At 49.2% G+C, this 19,502-nt stretch overlaps 1 protein-coding gene across 1 annotated transcript in view; it reads right to left on the bottom strand.

The window, feature by feature from the left end:
* LOC128973651 (macrophage mannose receptor 1-like) overlaps window positions 1-15,989 on the bottom strand; it is a 60,538-nt gene extending 44,549 nt beyond the window's left edge. Inside the window, exons 1-5 of the mRNA XM_054390010.1 lie at window positions 15,929-15,989; window positions 9,481-9,882; window positions 7,113-7,286; window positions 2,420-2,584; window positions 623-736 (exon numbers count right to left, since the gene is read on the bottom strand). Coding sequence (XP_054245985.1) covers window positions 623-736; window positions 2,420-2,584; window positions 7,113-7,286; window positions 9,481-9,882; window positions 15,929-15,989 — 916 coding nt within the window. The remainder of the gene's footprint in view (window positions 1-622; window positions 737-2,419; window positions 2,585-7,112; window positions 7,287-9,480; window positions 9,883-15,928) is intronic.
* Window positions 15,990-19,502: the final 3,513 nt, after the last annotated feature.

Here is a 19,502-nt window from a genome sequence, read left to right as displayed (position 1 = left end):
GGGCTGAAGCACCTCTGCTGTGAGGTTGAGAGATTTGGGGCTGTTCAGCTTGGAGAAGAGAAGGCTCCAGGAAGACCTTACAGCAGCCTTCCAGTACTTGAAGGGGGTACAGAAGAGCTGAAGAAAGGACTTTTGACAAAGGCTGGGAGTGACAGGACAAGGGGCAATGGCTTTGAGCTGTAAGAAGATGGATTTACATTAGACATGAGGAGGAATTCTTTCCCATGATGGTGATGAGGCAGTGGAACAGGTTGCCCAGAGAAGTTGTGGATGATCCAAGCCTGGAAATGTTGAAAGCCAGCCTGGATAGAGTCTTGAGCAACCTGGTCAGGTAGGAGGTCTCTCTGTCTGTGGCAGGAAAGTTGGAACTGGATGATCTAAACCAGCTGATCTGAACCCAACCCATCCTAGGACTCTGATTCTACAACACTGAAAACTTTCCTGTGGATTTGGAGGCTCCCAGTTCCACAGTGAGCAGTAACTTCAGCCTAGCATGCACCCCCATGCTCACAGCATTGCCAGTCACCACCAGAGCCTTCCAGCAGCAAAAGGAGCTCAACACTGCAGAAGAACAGAAAAGAAACAAAGCACAGAGGTGTTTACCTGAGACATTGCTCCTTACCTGGCAGCCAGTTCAGGTACCGAAAGGGAGCTCCCCCAACCCACTGCCAGCCGCTGTTGAAATTCAAACTGTTGAGTCCAAGCCAGAGAGCAGAGCTCAGCCTGCTGGTCAGACCTAGGGACAGAGACAGGGAGAGGCTGAAAGGCCATGGCTGGAGCAAAGCCTTCTCAGAGCCTGAGGGCTGCTGCATTCCAGCTGCTGCTGCTCCTCCTCCTCTCTGAGTTCAGGTGCCTGTGCTGCACATGCAAACGTGCCACAGAATTGTCAGGGTTGGAAGGGACCTCAAGGGCCAGGATGCTGCTGGCTCCAGTCAGTCATTCACCACTGGCTCACAGAGCAGTTTCAGCAGACAGGTTCTCTGGGCAGCTCCTCAGGTGCTGAGCAGGTTGGTGCATTGCTTAAGAGCTTCACTTAGTACAGATTGCTCAGGGATGTGGTTGAGGCTCTGCCCCTGGAGACATTCAAGCTCAGCCTTGCTGTGTCCTTGGGCAGCCTGATCTAGCCAGAGGTGTCCCTGCTGCCTGCAGGGGGGTTGGACAAGATGACCTTTGAAGGTCCCTTCATGCAATTTGAATCTGTGAACTTTGGAGCTGTTGTCAGAATTCTCAAGAGTCACAGAATTGTCAGGGTTGGAAGGGACCTCAGGATCATCCAGTTCCAACCCCCCTGCCATGGCCAGGGACACCTCACACTACAGCAGGAGTCTCACAGCCACATCCAGCCTGGCTACAAAAACCTCCAGGGATGAGGCTTCCACCACCTCCCTGGGCAACCTGTGCCAGTGTCTCACCACCCTCATGGGGAAGAACTTCTTCCTAACATCCAATCTGAATCTCCCCTCTTCTAGCTGGCATCCATTCTCCCCTGGTCACTATACCTGGGCTTGGAATGGTCAAGTTGTGAGGTGTGGAGAATTCCATCACAACAGAAAACCCAAAGCAACACTTCTGCAAGAGCTTTGCAAACCAAAGAGCATAAAAAGAAAACTTTTCTTTTCCCAGAATAATACAATATTACATTTATGAAAACATAAAAAAAAAATTCCATAATAGTAAAATATTAAATGTATTCAATTATTACATATTTAAATGCCATAATACTGACATTTAATTGAATAATTCAATTTAATTAAATAATAATTTACATTTAATTATTACGAAATAAATTATTTACATTTAATTAATTTAATTTAATGAAATAATAGAATAGTAACAAGTAGTAAGATGTTGATTTTTAAAATAATGTATTAAAATTAAATAATCATTTAAATTTAATTATTATTAAATAAATTATTTACATTTAATTAAAGAATTTAATTTAATGAAATAATAAAATAGTAACAATTTACAGAGTAGGAAGAGGGACTGTTTGCAAAGGCCTGCAGGGACAAGACCAGGGCAAAGGCTTCAAACCAGAGCAGAGCAGATTAAGATTGGATGTGAGGAACAAGTTCTGCACCATGAGGGTGGTGGAACACTGGAACAGGTTGAGGCTCCATGCCTGGAGATATTGAAGGTGAAGCTGGACAGGGCTCTGGGCAACCTGATCTAGTGGAGGATTTCCCTGCTGAGTGCAGAGGGGTTGGACTGAATGAGCTTTAGAGGTCCCTTCCAGACCTTTCTGTGATTCTATGAATATTAAATTAATGACATCATAACTTTTTTTTCCAGGTGAATCATGCCAAGTGATAACCAGAACTGCAGAAGCATCCATTTTAAAGATGGGAGGTGCTGTGGAAGTGTCACTGCTACAATAATGCACTGCTGAAAGAAAACCTGATGGAAAACATCACCCTACCTGCCAGGTATGTTTGCTCATGCAGCTCTGTGATGCTTAGTAACTCTGCCTTCTGTTGTTGACAGCTTTTTCTTGCCTGGTGCCACTGCAGGGCTGCATCAGAGTTTATCTGGTACTGGACATTTGTTAAAGGATCTGTATTCCACAGGGAATCCATACTGTTAACTGTAGGGAGAAAAGGATATGTTGAAACTGGTCATGAAGGTGGAGCCAGATAAAATAGAGAATAAGTTATGAAGCACAACTACACAAACTCTCAGCACTGCTATAGACAACTGGCTTGAAAGGAGTCCTGAGGCTCTCTAAAGAGTTGGGAAATCCAGGGTAGAGCTAAACCATGTTGGACAGAACACAGACAAGAAAGAAGATTACCGTTGTCTCTGGAACATCAAAGCTGCTGTTAAGGCAGAAGATGAGTGGTTAAACCAGCAGCAAAGCAATTATTTGTCACTGTGGAGGAAAACCATGGAATCACAAATGCATTGGGTTGGAAGGGACCTCCAAAGCTCATCCAGTCCAACTCCCCCTGCAGTCAGCAGGGACATCCTCCACTAGATCAGGCTGCCCAGAGCCCTGACCAGCCTCACCTTGAATAATTGCAGGGATGGGCCCTCAACCACCTCCCTGGGCAACCTGTTCTGGTGTTCCATCACCCTCCTCTAGTAAAGAACTTCTTCCTAATGTCCAATGTAAATCTACCCTTCTCTAGCTTAAAAAATCATAAGGATGTGAGCTAATTCTTAGACTGAAGCCAAAAAAGGCTGCACTGAATGCACAATTTGTCCACTACTTTGTGTTTCCCATGAAATATTTGAAATAGCTCAGAGAAGCAGATGAAGCATTGTGTATTCCTGTACAGAGTAAAAACCAAAGCATTCCAGCTCTTGCTCTGAATGGGATTGGAAATTCTAGCAGAGTTTTTGTTGATATTTCACCTCAATACAACTGCTTCCAGAACTTTATACTGAAGCAGACTCCTGCAAGCTCAGGGGTACCCCCAGCTGACCACTTTTCTGAGGGAAAAGCCTCCAGTTTTTGTACTGATTTTGGATGCTGTGTAAAGTGGCCATGCAAATGCCTTGCACTGGTAGCAGGAGCCAAGAGTGTGCACTTTGCAGCACAGAAGGCAAATCACATCCTGGGCTAGTTCCAAAGCAGTGTGGCAAGCAAATGGAGAGAGAGGATCCTGGCCCTCTGTTTTGCTCTGGGGAGACCTCACCTGGAGTGCTGTGTCTAGCTCTGGAGCCCTCAACACAGGAAGAACATGGACCTGATGGAGAGGGTCCAGAGGAGGGAAAAAATGCTCAGGGGGTTGGAACAGCTCTGCTATGAGGACAGGCTGAGGGAGCTGGGGGTGTTCAGCCTGGGGAAGAGAAAGGTCCAGAGAGACCTAATAGCAACCTTCCAGTACCTGAAGGGTCTACAAGAAGGCTGCAGAGAGACTGTTTGCAAAGGCCTGCAGGGACAGGTTCCAAACGGCTCCAAACTAGAGCAGAGCATATTTAGACTGGATGTTAGGAACAAGATCTGCACCAGGAGGGTGGTGGAACACTGCAACAGGTTGCCCAGGGAGGTGGTTGAGGTTTAGTTCCTGGAGATATTCAAGGTGAGGCTGGACAGGGCTCTGGGCAACCTGATCTAGTGGAGGATGTCCCTGATGAGTGTAGAGGGGTTGGACTGGATGAGCTTTGGAGGTCCCTTCCAACCCTGGGCATCCTGTTCCAGGGCTTCACCACCCTCACAGGGAAGAATTTCCTCCTAATGTCTCATCTAAATGCAACTCCACTCAGTGTGCAGCCAGTGCCCCTCACCCTGTCACTGCATGGCTTTGTAAATGATGTTTCAGTGCCATAATCACGGTACCTCCACTGGTCAGATGTCTCCAACTCCACTGAGTATAGTAACTGTTTTAAGGACAGTCTTGCTCCCACTTCATTTGGGAGAACATCTAAGCCACTTCTACCCCCAGCAAAAAAAAAAAAAAAAAAAAAAAAAGGCTGGTTAAACCCTCCCCACTTGCAGTAGGAGCAGCTGGAATAGTTTGCATTGAATGTTTTCTCTCTCCACCTTTGCTCCCCCAGACAGTTTAACAAACAAGAACCACTTCCATCTTACTACAGAAACTTCAACACACAAAGACTTCAGCATTCCACCTGTAAAGATGCTGTTGATGGTGTCAGGTAGTGACAGAACTCCCCCTCTGCTCCACTCTGCTGAGACCCCACCTTAAGTACTGCATCCAGTTCTGGAGCCCCTGTTACAAGAAGGATCTGGAGGTGCTGGAAGGTGTCCAGAGAAAGGCCATGAGGATGAGCAGAGGGCTGGAGTTCCTCTGCTATGGAAACAGACTGAGAGAGTTGGGGTTGTTCAGTCTGGAGAGAAGGTTCCCAGGAGACCTTCTTGTGGTCTTCCAGTATCTGAAGAGGGCTCCAAGAAAGCTGGGGAGGGACTTTTTTGAGTGTCAGGGAGTGATAGGACTGGGGGGAATGGAGCAAAAGTAGAAGTGGGGAGATTCAGATTGGATGTTAGGAAGAAGTTCTTCCCCATGAGGGTGGTGAGAGACTGGCACAGGTTGCCCAGGGAGGTGGTGGAAGCCTCATCCCTGGAGGTTTTTGAAGCCAGGCTGGATGTGGCTGTGAGCAACCTGCTGTAGTGTGAGGTGCTGAGGTCCTTGAGGTCCCTTCCAACCCTGATAATTCTGTGATTCCACATTTGTTAAGTTACCACTCTCCCATACAGAGCATTCTTCTCTCACAGGGCTGACTAAAGCTTCTACTTACCACAGTCTGTCCCTCTTTAAAAGACATGACCCAAACTTGGCTATTTTATAGGCAGCAGTGAAGAGTCAGGAAGGAAGCATGCAGGCAATCAGCAGAAAGCAGCCTCTTCCAACAGAGTCACAGCCAGCTGGATGGATTTCCTTGAATTATGCCCAAGAGTTAAACAAACTTTTAATGATGCCTCCCATTTACTACACTCAAAGAATGCCAGGCAGGGAGCAGCCTTCAGCTGATTTTCATGTCTGGTGTTAATGATATTCCCAACATTATTATGAATATCTTGAAAATCATACAGGCATAGAGACAAAAAACAAACCAAAGCAAAATTCCAACAACCAACCAAAAACCAAACCCAAAAACCAACCAACCCCCCCAAATCCTCACAACAGCAAAAAAAATAAACACCACAAAACCCAACAAACTCCAAACCCAACAAAGCAAACCCTGCATCTTTCTGTGCCTGCAGGAGTGAATGCAGCATTCATGGACATCAGGCAAGACATCACCAATGCTTCATTGCCAGACCAGGTAAGGTCACAGATTCACATTGGTTTGGAAGGAACCCTCAAAGGTCATCTTTTCAAATCTCCCTGCAGGCAGCAGGGACACCTCCAGCTAGAACAGGCTGCCCAGGGACACAGCAAGGCAGGGACACTTCAGTGTTTCCAGGGATGGGGCTTTAAACACATCCCTGGGCAGCCTGTTCCAGTATCTCACCAACCTCATGGTGAAGAACTTCTTCCTGATGTCCAACTTAAATCTGCCCTGCTCCACTTTCAATCCATTGCTCCTCATCCTATCCCCTCAGCCCCTTCTGAACAGTCCCTCCCCAGCCTTCCTCTAGGTCCCCTGCAGATATTGAAATGCAGCTCTAAGGTCTCCCTGGAGCCTTCTCTTCTCCAGGATGGAAAAACCCAATTCTTCAGGGTTCTTCAGCCCTCTGATCATTTTTGTGCCCTCCTCTGGACTCACTCCATCAGGTCCATGTCCTTCTTGTGTTGGGGGCCCCATAGCTGGACACAGCCCTGCAGGTGAAGTTTCAGCAGAAGGACACAGAGCTGTTGGAGCAAGTCCAGAGGAGGACAGAAAGGATGATTCAATGTCTGGAGCACTTCTGCTATGGGGACAGGCTGAGGGAGCTCAGGATGTTTATCCTGGAGAGAATAAGACTCTGGGGGGACCTTAGAGAAACCTTCCACTACCTGAAGGAATTCTACAGGAAGGCTGCAGAGGGACTTTTCCTGAGGGTGTCTAGAGACAGGACAAGGGGGAATGGTTTGAAGCTGAGGGAGAGCAGGGTTAGACTGCAGCTGAGGAAGAAGTTCTTCAGTAGGAGGGTGATGAGACTCTGGAACAGGCTGCACAGGGAGGCTGTGAATGCCTCCTCCCTTGTGGTGTTCATGGCCAGGTTGGATGAGGTCTTGCACAGCCGACTCGAGAGTTGTCCCTGCCCATGGCAGGGAGGTTGGAGCAGATGAGCTCTGAGATGATCTTCCAACCTGAGCCATTCTCTGATGTTTAAAACCCAACTGACTCTCCAAAGCAGTCTTGATTTTCAGTCAAGCTCTACCCCAGCTGCCAGGTCAGCTTCCCAGATTTCTACCATGGCCTTTTGCATTTACTGCTGTAACCTCTTTCCACCTAATTAGTTTCCTATGTAAGTCAATGGTGTAACTACAGATTCCAGCAGATGACTCACACCCTCTCACCTGGATGCAGCTGCTCAGTTTTTTTTTTCATGTTGAGCTCTGTATTTGCATATTTAAGTAGTTTCTACAAGAGGAGGAGGCTGAAGAGAGCAAAATGCACCATTTCAAGCTGTATCTTGCACAGGAAAGCACATGATAAAGAGATCAATTTGTCCAGGCAGCTGAATAACAGCACAGCAGAATCAGGAGCAGACAAAAACTTACATTTCAAGGGGCAAAATCCATACATCTTGTCTGCATCAAAGTTTGAAGTGGTTCCACACCAGAACCAGCCATCAGACCTGCCAGCATCTGTGCAGTCAGCATACCACTGGTCACCAAACTTGAAAGGGAAGACACAAGGAGCTCCATTGGCATTTCCTTTCACTGTGTAGGTATCTAAGGAGACACAAGCATTTCACTATACATAAGCAGCAATAAGCACAGGATATAGATCAGGATATAGAAAAGTTGCCAGCTGAGTGTACAACCTGCACCAGAAATGGGACACTGATCATTTTACCCTCTAAGCTGATCCCCATGCCCACAACAGGACAGGTTTGTATTGCTTAAGGAGAGCACTGACCAGATCTGACTAAGGTGGGACAGGAACATTCCTCTGCTAATTTTTACTGCAGAACAATTAAAAGTATAAAATCCACACAGTTAAGCACAAACAGCTGCTGATTCTTCTTTCAGTAACCCATTGGGCTGTTGGCCATCCTAGACAGGGAAGAGCATGGAAGGACATGGACCTGATGGAGCAGGTCAAGAGGAGGCCACAAAAATGATGAGGGGGTTGAAGCAGCCCTGCTACAAGGACAGACTGAGAGAGTTGGTGGTGTTCAGCCTGGAGAAGAGAAGGCTCCAGGGAGACCTAACAGCAGCCTTCCAGTACCTGAAGGGGGCTTACAAGAAGGCTGCAGAGAGACTGTTTGCAAAGGCCTGCAGGGACAGGACCAGGGGCAATGGCTTCAAACTAGAGCAGAGCAGATTGAGATTGGATGTGAGGAACAAGTTCTGCACCATGAGGGTGGTGGAACACTGGAACAGGTTAACCAGGGAGGTGGTTGAGGCTCATTCCCAGGAGATACTCAAGGTGAGGCTGGACAGGGCTCTGGGCAACCTGATCTAGTGGAGGATGTCCCTGCTGAGTGCAGAGGGGTTGGACTGGATGAGCTTTGGAGGTCCCTTTCAGCTCAGACCATTCTGTGATTCTATGTACATGGAAACTTGGAAGATGCATATCCTAGAGTGACTCCAATATCCCATGCCCAGATAAAATTGCCACTGGCAGCTAAAGATCATTTTTGTTTCATCAGAAACCTGACTCTGTGAAACTGATCAAAGCAACTAAAGGAAGTGCTGAAGTAAGTGGAGCAGTTTACTGTATCTGCACACAGAATGGGGAAGCACTGAAGGAATGACACACAGAGGAACACCATCTGCCAGAGACTACTGGAGAAGTGGCACACCAAGGTCACTGTCTCACAGAGGTTCTAGCAAACCAAGGAGGTAGGAATGGCTTCCCCCCTGCCTCCCTAATCTGCTTTGCTAGGGTCCTTTCCCTCTGGCCAAGGACAAGTTATGTCACCAGCCACTGCGCAAAGCACACAAAAAGCATCCACCCCTTCCTCTGGGACCATTTCTGGTTATCCCAGAATACTACTGGGGAGCCAAAGGTATTCCCAGGGAGTTCCCATCAATGTCTGGTTGGATGCATCAGACACAACTCCTTTCAAACCAAACTGTTTAAAATATCTTCGTTCTAGTGAAACACTTCAGTGCCAACAGGGAGACTCACTTCAAACGTCTAGGAAGGCATCTTCAGCATGCTGGAGGTGCAGATATCAAAAGTTAACTAAAGCCTCACAGCAGAATTAATATTTAGAATCACAGAATTGTCAGGGTTGGAAGGGACCCCAAAGATCATCCAGTTCCACCCCCCCTGCCTTGGGCAGGGACACCTCACACATGATCAGGTTGCCCAGAGCCACATCCAGCCTGGCTGCAAAAACCTCCAGGTTTACTCCCCAAGGAAAAGAGACAAACACATCACCTACAGCCTACACACTTCCACTACACCTTTCTGTACACATGGAAATAGTAACAGGTGTCATTAACTGTTGTGTTGTGAGTAGCTATAGGAATACATAACCATGTCACAGGCTCACAGGATCTTAGTGATGGGAAGGGATCTCTGGAGATCCTCCAGTCCAACCCACTTGCCAGAGCAGGACCATAGAATCCAGTACAGGTCACACAGGAATACATTAATGACTATAAGAATATATTAATGACTATATGAAGATATTAATGACTATATGAATAGCTAGAGCCCTCTTTATTCCCCCTCTTGATACAAACCATGACCACGCTTGGTGAATTACCTACCAGAACTTTGACAGTTTGCACAAAAAAAAGCAAAATGACCTCCTCACAAGACATAACACCCAGACTGAGGGCTTGCTGATTTCAGCAGCAGTCACACTCATTAATTAGATGAGGGCAGTCCTCCTGTGCTTCTCCATATTGCAATCAGATAGGCAGAGAAAAGAGTTGGAAACACAGAAATGAACGCAGAGCCCTTTACCTTGGTAGCCTCGAGAGCACAGATCGTCTGTTGTGCCGTAGACCTTCCACCTACTCCACAAACCAGATCCCTTGTACAGCATAATATTTCTCTCCTGTCTGTTTCCATAGTTGAAGAACAGATCTTCCCCTTGGATTGCAAAGAGAGTCTCATTCCTGCACTCCCAGCGCTGGAGCTCGCTGGCCTTGTCACAGGGGTACAGGGTGATGGGGACCCAGTCTTTCTTCGAAGGCACTCCCAGGCACAGTTTGAATGCTACACTCATCAGCTGGTGAGCTGAGACCCACTTGAATTTCTGTGACTCATTTTCTTGCACACAAGGGGCAGTTGTCACCGAGTTGGAGCTCTGAGCCAGCACACAGCGCTTGTGGTCTTCGTTGTAGATTAAAAAGATGCTAGGATCTGCAAGGCAAAGAACACTGCAATCATTTGGCCTCAAGCAAACTGATGGAGCTAAATGAAAGATGAAGCTGGACACTACTCTTGGGCTTCAAATATCAGCACCTGCTCAGCAAAATACAAACAAAACAACAAAACACAGTGCAGGGCTCCTGGGACCTCCACCTACCAAAGGGACTGTAGAATGCAACTGGTTGAGATGTGAGGGAGGCTTCGACTATTTTGTTGCAGTGCAAAGAGCTACACTGCAAAGTGCAAGGCAGCAGGTGTGCAGATCATAGGATCACAGTACCACAGTACAGTAGAGGTTGGAAGGGACCTCCAGAGATCATCCAATCTAACCCCCTTCCAAAACAGGTTCACCCAGGGCAGGTCACACAGGAACACATCCAGATGGGTTTGGAAAGTCTCCAGAGAAGGAGACTCCACAACCTCTCTGGGCAGCCTGCTCCAGGCCTCCAGCACCCTCACACCAAAGTTTCTCCTCACGTTGAGGTGGAACCTTCTATGTTCAAGCTTGAACCTGTTGTTCCTTGGCTTATTGCTGTGCACCACTGAAAAGAGCCTGGCCCCCTCCATTTGACCCCCACCCCTCAGATATTTATACACATTTATGAGATCCCTCTCAGTCTTCTTTTCTCCAGACTAAGCAGCCCCAGGGCTCTCAGTCTCTCTTCACAGGGGAGATGCTCAAGTCCCCTAAGCATCCTCATAGCTCTCTGTTGGACTCTCTCCAGTAGGTCTCTGTCTCTCTTGAACTGGGGAGCCCAGAACTGGACACAGGATTGCAGCTGTGGTCTCAGCAGGGCAGAGTAGAGGGGGAGCAGAACCTCCCTAGCCCTGCTGGCCACACTTTTCTTGCTGCACCCCAGGATGCCATTGGCTCTCTTGGCCACAAGGGCACATTGCTGTCCCATGCAGAACTTGTTCTCCACCAGCACTCCAAGGTCTTTCTCCATGGAGCTGCTCTCCAGCAGGGCAGCCTCTAACCTGTCCTGGTGCCTGCTGTTATTCCTCCCCAGATGCAGGACCCTGCACTTGTCCTTATTGAACTTCCTGAGGTTTGCCTGCACCCAGCTCTCAGCCTGTCCAGCTCTGGTTGGATGCCATCACAGCCTGACAGTCCAGTGTCTGTGTGCTTTAAAGCAGAGGTTAAACTACAAAGACTCCCTCACTGCATGGCAGCTACTGAACCAAGGGAGCAGAGGCACATCCTGACACTGAGCACCCCAGCAGCTCCTTGATCCTGGCTCCCAGGTGTGAGGAGATGACAATAACCACTGAGCTCTTCAGGCTCCAGTTCCCCACCATAGGGAGTTCTGTTCCCATGAGCTCTGCTGAAATCCTTCAAGTCTGAACTGAGGGAGCTTTGGGGTTTTAAGCTTTGTACACATGGCACTTGCAGGGCTAGAGCAGCACAGTCATTCCTCACCCAGATGCAGTCAGCAGTGTTTGCTTTCTCCTTTCTCACAGCTTTCCATTAGGAATGAAATCCTGACAGCAGTGGCATTTGCCACCACCAGGTATGCCTCTTAATGGCTTAGCAAAGCCTAAGCAGGTCCTCCATAGTTCCCCAAGCTCCACAACATGCATTGTCCTGTGGTCAAGGTTTACTCCAACCCTGTAACCACTAGAAAAGATATTAAAATCATAGAGTCATAGAACATTAGAGGTTGGATGGGTTCTCCAGAGATCATCCAGTCCAACCCTCCTGCCAGAGCAGGAGCACCCAGGGTAGTCCACACAGGAACACAGCCAGGCAGGTTTTGAAAGTCTCCAGAGAAGGAGACTCCACAACCTCTCTGGGCAGCCATTAGATTCCAGAAGCAGCCAGATCAGATTCCAAAAGCAACAGTTATCCATTGTTAGGAGACTCTGGGGCTCCAGAGACAGTTCTAACCATGCTGGGTTTCCCTAAATTCTGTGGCTTAGCTGCCCAGATAGCAAGCATACTGAATACACAGCAAGCATTACTTCATAGTTACGGACCACTGCTCACCTAGAAGTTCGAAAAGCTCACACCTCTTAGACTTGGGAGTGCAACATTTCTCAGCTGGTTTTGCCCCAAGACTGAGAATTTCTCCTCTCTGATCCACCTGGGACACATTTTAGGACAGTGACTTACTAGTTCTCTCTGATATTAGGTCACAATGTTAAAGGATGCATAAGGTCTGAAAATTCTGTTGCAGGTGGGCTCCAAACTAGGAAAGAGAAGAACTGACTTCTGTGACTCTAGGGACTGAAGCTAATGAATAGATTATTTATTTTCAATTTAACAAATTAAGCAAATGCTACAAGAGAGAAATATTTACGGTCAACCACAGAAAACTTTCCCTTCTCTGCTGAGTCTCCAGTGTGGAAATGATCACATTTTCTGCAGGAGAACATTCTGGGAACAAATAATCTCTCTCTCAGAGAAAGAGCTGACCTAGACTGATCTCATCTATGGTTCAGTTTCCTTCTCCTGTCCTTTGGCTTCCAGCTCACTGGGGGAGGTAGTGTGAAACTGATGAGCACTGGGTACAGAAATTGCTGCCTTTTGCCAACCTGCTTTGCTCACAGACAATACAAGGAAATGTATAATTATCACTGCTGCTGATAATTTTTTTCATCCTGCTTTTCTAGAGGCATTTAGTACTATGTTATTGTAAACTGATATATGCAATGCTTGCAACTCTCCTCTTCCTGAAACCTAAAGGCTTGGGGTAAGAGGTACCAGACATTTTCACATCTGGGCAAAACACTGCCTGGGCTTTCAGACTGCTGGAGTTGTGTTTGTGGCCTAAAAGAGAATCATACAATCACAGAATTGTCAGGGTTGGAAGGGACTTCAAGGATCAGCCAGTTCCAACCCCCCTGCCATGGACAGGGACACCTCACACTAGAGCAGGAGTCTCACAGCCACTTCCAGCCTGGCCTCAAAAACCTCCAGGGATGAGGCTTCCACCACCTCTCTAAGCAACCTGTTCCAGTGTCTCACCACCCTCATGGGGAAGAACTTCTTCCTAATATTCAAACTGAATCTCCCCACTTCTACTTTTGCTCCATTCCCCCCAGTCCTATCACTCCCTGACACTCAAAAAAGTCCCTCCCCAGCTTTCTTGGAGCCCCCTTCAGATCCTGGAAGGCCACAAGAAGGTCTCCTCAGAGCCTTCTCCTCTCCAGACTGAACAACCCCAACTCTCTCAGTCTGTCTCCAGAGCAGAGCAGCTCCAGCCCTCTGCTCATCCTCAAGGCCCTTCCCTGGACACCTTCCAGCACCTCCAGATCTTTCCTGGAACAGAGGCTCCAGAACTGGACACAGAGCTCCAGGTGTGGTCTCAGCAGAGTGGAGCAGAGGGGGAGAATCCCCTCCCTGGCCCTGCTGGCCACACTTCTCTTGCTGCAGCCCAGGCTCTGCTTGGCTCTCTGGGCTGCAAGTGCTCACTGCTGGCTCCTGGTGAGCTTCTCCTCCACCAGCACCCCCAAGACCTTTACTTCAGAGCTGCTCTCAGTAACATTTTTTATTTTATGCAGCCTAGGGTGTTGAAGAGAGGGTGCTATGCACATGAGGTACTATGGTACTATGGTGTTGAAGAGAGGATGCTATGCACAGGAGGTACTCCAAAGTCAAAAGCCTGCATTGTTGCACCCAAGCCTAAATGGGTACAGAGTTTTATCTTCAGAAACAAGGTTAGAAAGCTGAACAAAAAGGTCTGGCCAGTGAAACAAACAAACAAAAACAATCATTAAATCCAACAAGACAAATCTTTGCCCCCTGCTATTCTGACTGCACCTTTAGGAAGCATTAGCAGTGAGTAAATGCAACACAGCTGCTTCCAAAAGGGCTCACAGGCCTCTGACAGGATAAGAGGGAGGTGAGTAGCTAAAGGGCAACACAGCCCAGCAGGCACTGCAAATAAATTGGCATCAAAATAGGACAGAGCAAGATGCAGGAGCAACTGTGGCAGAGACTGCAGCTGCAGGACTTCCTTCCCCTCAGAGCTGCTCCTGTCTCAGTGCCCACACAGCAGGCTCAGAGCATGGTCCTGTACTGCTTCATGGCTGTGTTTGTCCTGCCTGCTTGGACACCAAAGGGGATTCCCACACAACACTTCTGTGGGAGTTACCACTCCAGGAGACTATGAAACAAGGCAGGTCCCTGTGCCCTGGCAGCTCTTCTCTATGAACACTTGATGCCACTCCTGCCAACACTGATTGGTACCTGTGAGATGGGCTGAGCAGAACTATTGCCATAACCATTAACTGTGTGCAGCACTGCCCTGCAGCAACGTTTGCACCACAGCTCCTGTGGTAGTTTCAGGCTGTGCCTGGAATATTTCCCACAAATCTTGAATAGAAAGTAGTAGAACATACATAAAGTACCCTTGGATGTAAAAAGGAAAATAATGATAAGCTCTAAACAATCCCCTTGGATAGATAATAAACATAAGGCTAGAAAGGTAAACTAGGGCTAGGGAGGGGAAGCAGGGAAAGGGAAGCTATTATTAGCCTCCTGGTTTGTCCAGGGGGGTCTTGTGCTGTTTGTAAAGTGTAAATACCTGTAAATATTGTAAATACTGTATATTTTGTACATATTCATTGCATTCCATTGTAGATTGTAGTTTTGCTGGTAAATGCAGCTTCATTTGCTTCCAACTGAGCTGCTCTGGCAATTTGATGTTGGGGGGAATTTTCAACCCACCATGCCAGTGGACCACTCCTCACAACAGAGGGCTGCAGGTGGTGCACTGAAAGGTTCACCACAGCCTGACCATGAGTACCACAGGCTCAGAGTTTGAATTATACCAATCGCTAACAAACTAATTCAGATTTTGAAGATTACTCCTGGAAAGAGGCTCTTTAAAACACAGAGGTACATCCAAGCCATTGGAACCAGCTGACCCCACTACTGTAACCCATCCAGGCAGATCTCCAGCATCTTTGCTCTCAACTCTCCCAAGCAGATCCTAATAGAACATTTCTCACAGGCTTTCATTTTTTTCCACCCATCACACTCTGACTTTCTGCCTGCCTCTGACCCTAGTTTATACCTGAAGCATTGTGCCACTGACTGTAAAATCTCACTGGCCAAGTGTCTTTTCCCCAGCAGAGATTTCCAGCATGCCAAGCCAGCTTCACACTCTGCAGCATTTGCAAACCCTCACAGATACTGCCAGTGCAAAGCAAGAAGTAACTCAGAAAGTCAATGAAGTGCTACCAGCGTTAAACACCAGTGCAGAACACCAGAAGAGCATCCTAAAAGCCAGACACAAGAGAGGGGACACCACTGAGGCAGCAAGCAGGGAGGGTGACTGTCTTCAGGCAGAGAGAGCCTACAATGAGTGCTGCTAATTACACCAATCAAGAAAGGTTGCCCAGCAGGGTTACGAAGCTGTACTTCAGCAGACCTCAAACTGGAGGCTGAAGATGCTGAGAGGCTTCCGCGAAAGGTAGACAGAAAATGTTCCCTGCAAAAGAGCAGTGCTGTGACAAACACACAGGGCAGGGGGGTGCCAGCTGCAGCTCTCACCAGGGAACAGCCTTTGTCTATTTTCACAGCTCTAATCCATGCCAACACCTCAGCTACCGGAACGGCCCCACAGAAGCCATCTCCCACAAGCAGGTGCCCAGGCCCACAGAACAGCACTGGGGGAGAGATAGAGAGCCCCAGTGCCAGACCTGTCTGCAGACTGGGGCAGTGAGGAGGTAGTTGAGGGACAGCTGGAGGCTGGTGTGAAACCCATCAGGACCGAGTCCCTGGAGCAGCAGGGAAACTGAAGCGCCACCAGTGACAGCTCTGCTTGGCACACACAGTGCCACCGGTCTAGAGAGGTTGCTTTGTGGGGCAGCTTCGCCCACCGGGCACCGCAGGCTATGGGCGAGGAGAGGCAGGCACCGCGGGCTGAGGCACCTCAGGCAGCACAGAGGGGGTTCAGACGGCCACGGGCTTGGCCCCCTGCGTGGGCGCTTCCCACCCCACGGGGCAGGCTGGGCTGGATACTCGCCGCAGCCCTGCTCTCCTCCCGTCCCGTCCCGTCCCGTCCCGCACGGCCCCGCGGGCACTCACCGGGCAGCGGCAGCACCCAGGGCAGCAGTGCCAGCAGCAGCAGCAGCAGGGCAGCAGCCATGGCCCGGCGCGGAGCAGGGGGGGTCCCGCCGGGCAGCTCCGGCACTTGTGCAGGGCTGGTGGCTCGGGGAGAGCTCTGCGCTGGGAATGATAAGGAAATATCCTGTCACATGGGGCGCTTCGGAATAACAGGAATTTGCTCTTCAAACTTTGCTTTCCTAAGCTGATTTTTTTTTCCCCTCGGCAGAGGGAAGAGCCTCCCTCCAGGCACACGCAGGTGATAAAGCTGCGGTAGCTGCGGGCAGGGCTGGTGTGGTGCTGTCGTGCTGTTGAGGGCTGTGTCCTCTTTGCCAGCCCTGCGTGTGGGTGCCCGGTCCGTTCCCCGAACAAAGTGGCCAAAGCCTCGCCGGGGGCGCAGGGCAGCTCCTGTGCCCTCTGCAGCGAACCCTCAGCTAGAGCGGCTGCGTTCTGCCGGCAGCCAGGGCTGCGGGAGCAGCAGGGACCTACTTTTGGGACAGCAGGATTTGGGTTGCTCCCCCACCCCCTCTCCCCCGTCACCCATCACTCCTCCCCCGGGTGCCGGCAGGTTGATTCAGAACAGCGCCAGGGAGGGAGAGCAGGGAGGCGGCCGCGGCTTGAGCCGGGATCGCGACCGGGGCTGGAGCCGTGGCCGCGCAGGGAAGAGCCGGAGGGGACGCACCGGCTCCAAGGAGGCATTTTCTGAGCTCCAATAGATTAAACTCAATCTATTTATTTCTCCGTTCTCCTGGCTGCCGTGGCTGTATCTGCTGCTACAGGATTCAAATCCTGCTCGTGAATCACAGCATGAGAAAAGCAGAACCTGCCTGGATCTCGTGTAGGTGATCCTGCCCTGGCAGGGGAGTTGGACTAGATGATCTCTCGAGATCCCTTCCAGCTCCTAACATTCTGGGATTCTGCCTCCTAAGCTGCGTTTGCAGGAGCTGGAGCTCCTGGGGGGCATTAAGGAATCTTTCAGTAAAACTGCCTTTAAAGCACAACCTGCCTTGAAGTTTTTATGGCTGCTTGCTGGGTAGGAGACCTCTCCATGTGCTTTTCTGGGGCAGTAGGATGCTAGTCCGTAGAGGCTGTGATCAATACGTGGTCTGAAGGGGCCCAGGTGGATTGGGAGCCTTGCTGCTGTGTTAAACAGCAGTGCAGTATAGGACTAACAGCACTGTGATACACAACTGCCAAGCAGCAAACCTACGTTGTGCTGTAGAGCAGCTCTACCTGCACTGCTGTGCACTCAGCAATCTCTGCTTTGAAGATCTTAGAAAGCCTCCTTTCTGGAAGTTATGGGTGAAAAAGGAGAGCACATCCAGGGAAACTCCATTGTGAGATTGCTGGGGAGGGGAAGGGAGGAGAGGAGAAGGAAGGGGAGGGGAGGAGAGGGGAGGAGAAGGGAGGAGAAGGGAGGAGGGGGGAAGGGAAGGGAAGGGAGGAGAAGGGAGGGGAGGGAAAGGGAGAAGAGGTGAAGGAAGGGGAGGAGAGGCGAGAGGAGGAGAGGGGAGGGAAGGGAAGAGGAGGGAAGGAAAGGGGAGAAGAGAAGGAAGGAGAGGGGAGGGAAAGGGAGAGGGAAGGGAAGAGGAAGGGACAGGCAAGGTGAAGCAGCACTTCACAACTTTTCTTGCTACCTTGCTATCTGTGGACCCATGTGACAGTGAGGGACAGGAGGGGGTAAGAATTTCAGCCATAATTGACAATGTTCTGTGCCATTATGTTGGACGAATTCTTGTCTGGGAAACTTCTTATTTTGCTGTAATATATCTGGCATCTATTTCTTATTTACTAACTGTTTGCAATGGCCTTCATGCTGAACAACTAAAGGGTCTGAGTACTTGGAGTGAGGAGATCTCAGCTAATTCAAATAATCATCATGCAGCTCCCTCCCAGCTGGAGAGGGACTTTTGACAAAGACATGCAGTAACAGGATGAGGAGCAACTGCTTCAAACTGGAAGAAGCTGGATTTAGGTGAGTCATTAGGAAGAAGCTCTTCATGATGGTGATGAGGTGCTGGAACAGCTTGCCCAGGGAAGCTGTGGAGGGTCTAAGTCTGAAAGTGTTGAAAGCCAGCTTGGATGAGGCCTTGAGTAAGCTGGTGTAGTAGAAGGTGTCCTTGTCCATGGTAGGGGGTTGGATCTAGATGATCTTTGAGGTCCCTTCCAACCCAACCCATTCTAGGACTCTGTGCAATGTACTCCTCAACAGCTATGTCTGGATCTGGCTGTTTCTTTGAGAATCATATCACAAATTGTATCTGCTGATCTTTGGAGACAGACTGTTCCCAAAGGCCTGCAGGGACAGGACCAGGAACAATGACTTCAAACTAGAGCAGAGCAGATTGAGATTGGATGTGAGGAACAAGTTCTGCACCATGAGGGTGGTGGAACACTGGAACAGGTTGCCCAGGGAGGTGGTTGAGGCTCAGTTCCTGGAGATCTTCAAGATGAGGCTAGACAGGGCTCTGGGCAACCTGATCTAATGGAGGATGTCCCTGCTGAGTGCTTTGGAGGTCCCTTCCAACCCAGACAATTCTATGATATTGGGATCTGACCAACTGTAAGGGGAAGATTTTCTCTCTTTTGAGACAAAAGGATTCAGCAAAGTCTCAAGCTGCAGTGCTTTGTAGGCAAAGCAGTACCAGAAGCCCAAGCTGCTAACTACCTACTTGCAAGATCCCTGCCCCAGCCAGACATCTGTTTGCAGCTCACTCTGTGGGTACTGAGCCATCTGCCACCACACTTGGAACAGAAGGGCCTGAAAGCCTCTGGAACAGGTCAGACCCTCTCTGCTCCTGGCACATCCAGCTGGTGACCCTTCCTGGCAAAACACCCTGCAGCAATCCTGACCCTGACAGCCAACAGGAAGGTGGAAATTGCATTCCAAATGAAATCACACCCAGACATGAAACATCATCTGTTTGTTTTGTTTGTGCCCAAGCCAAACCACTGGACTATTATCCATTCTCTCACATTGCCATCCAGGTTGGGGGTTGATGTTTCTCAGGTGGCATTGAGTAGTTTTCTCTGCATTTCTGATGTTTGGGTGCTCAGATACAACCAACACACACTCAAGAATGAGACCTGCATCATTTGTATCCTCACCATTATCACACCACCTATCCTGTAGTGATCAGAGAATCCTAGAACCATTTCAGCTGGAGAAGACCTTTAAGCTCACCCAGTCCAACCAATCTCTAACTCTGCCAGGGCTCAGGTTAAACCATGGCCCTCAGTGCCACATCTCTGCCTCTTGGAAATACCTCCAGAAATTTGGGATCCCCTTCCAGTGCTTCAGAACCCTTTCAAGGAAGAAGTTTTTTCTAATGCCCAACCTAAACCTCCCCTGGGGCAACTTGAGGCCATTTCCTCTCATCTTGTCACTTGTTACTAAGGAGTAGAGACCAATCCCCCCCCCAGCTCCAACCTCATTTCAGGGAGCTGTAGAGAGCAATGAGGTCCCTCAGCTGCTCCTCCCCAGCCCTGTTCTCCAGACCCTTCCCCAGCTTTGTTGCCCTTCTCTAGACCTGCTCCAGCACCTCAATGTCCTTCT

This window comes from Indicator indicator, chromosome 20, assembly GCF_027791375.1.
Source record: "Indicator indicator isolate 239-I01 chromosome 20, UM_Iind_1.1, whole genome shotgun sequence".
Lineage (NCBI taxonomy): Eukaryota > Metazoa > Chordata > Aves > Piciformes > Indicatoridae > Indicator > Indicator indicator.
The sequence above is the reverse complement of the archived record's forward strand: the minus strand, read 5'-3'. Positions and strand labels throughout refer to the sequence as shown.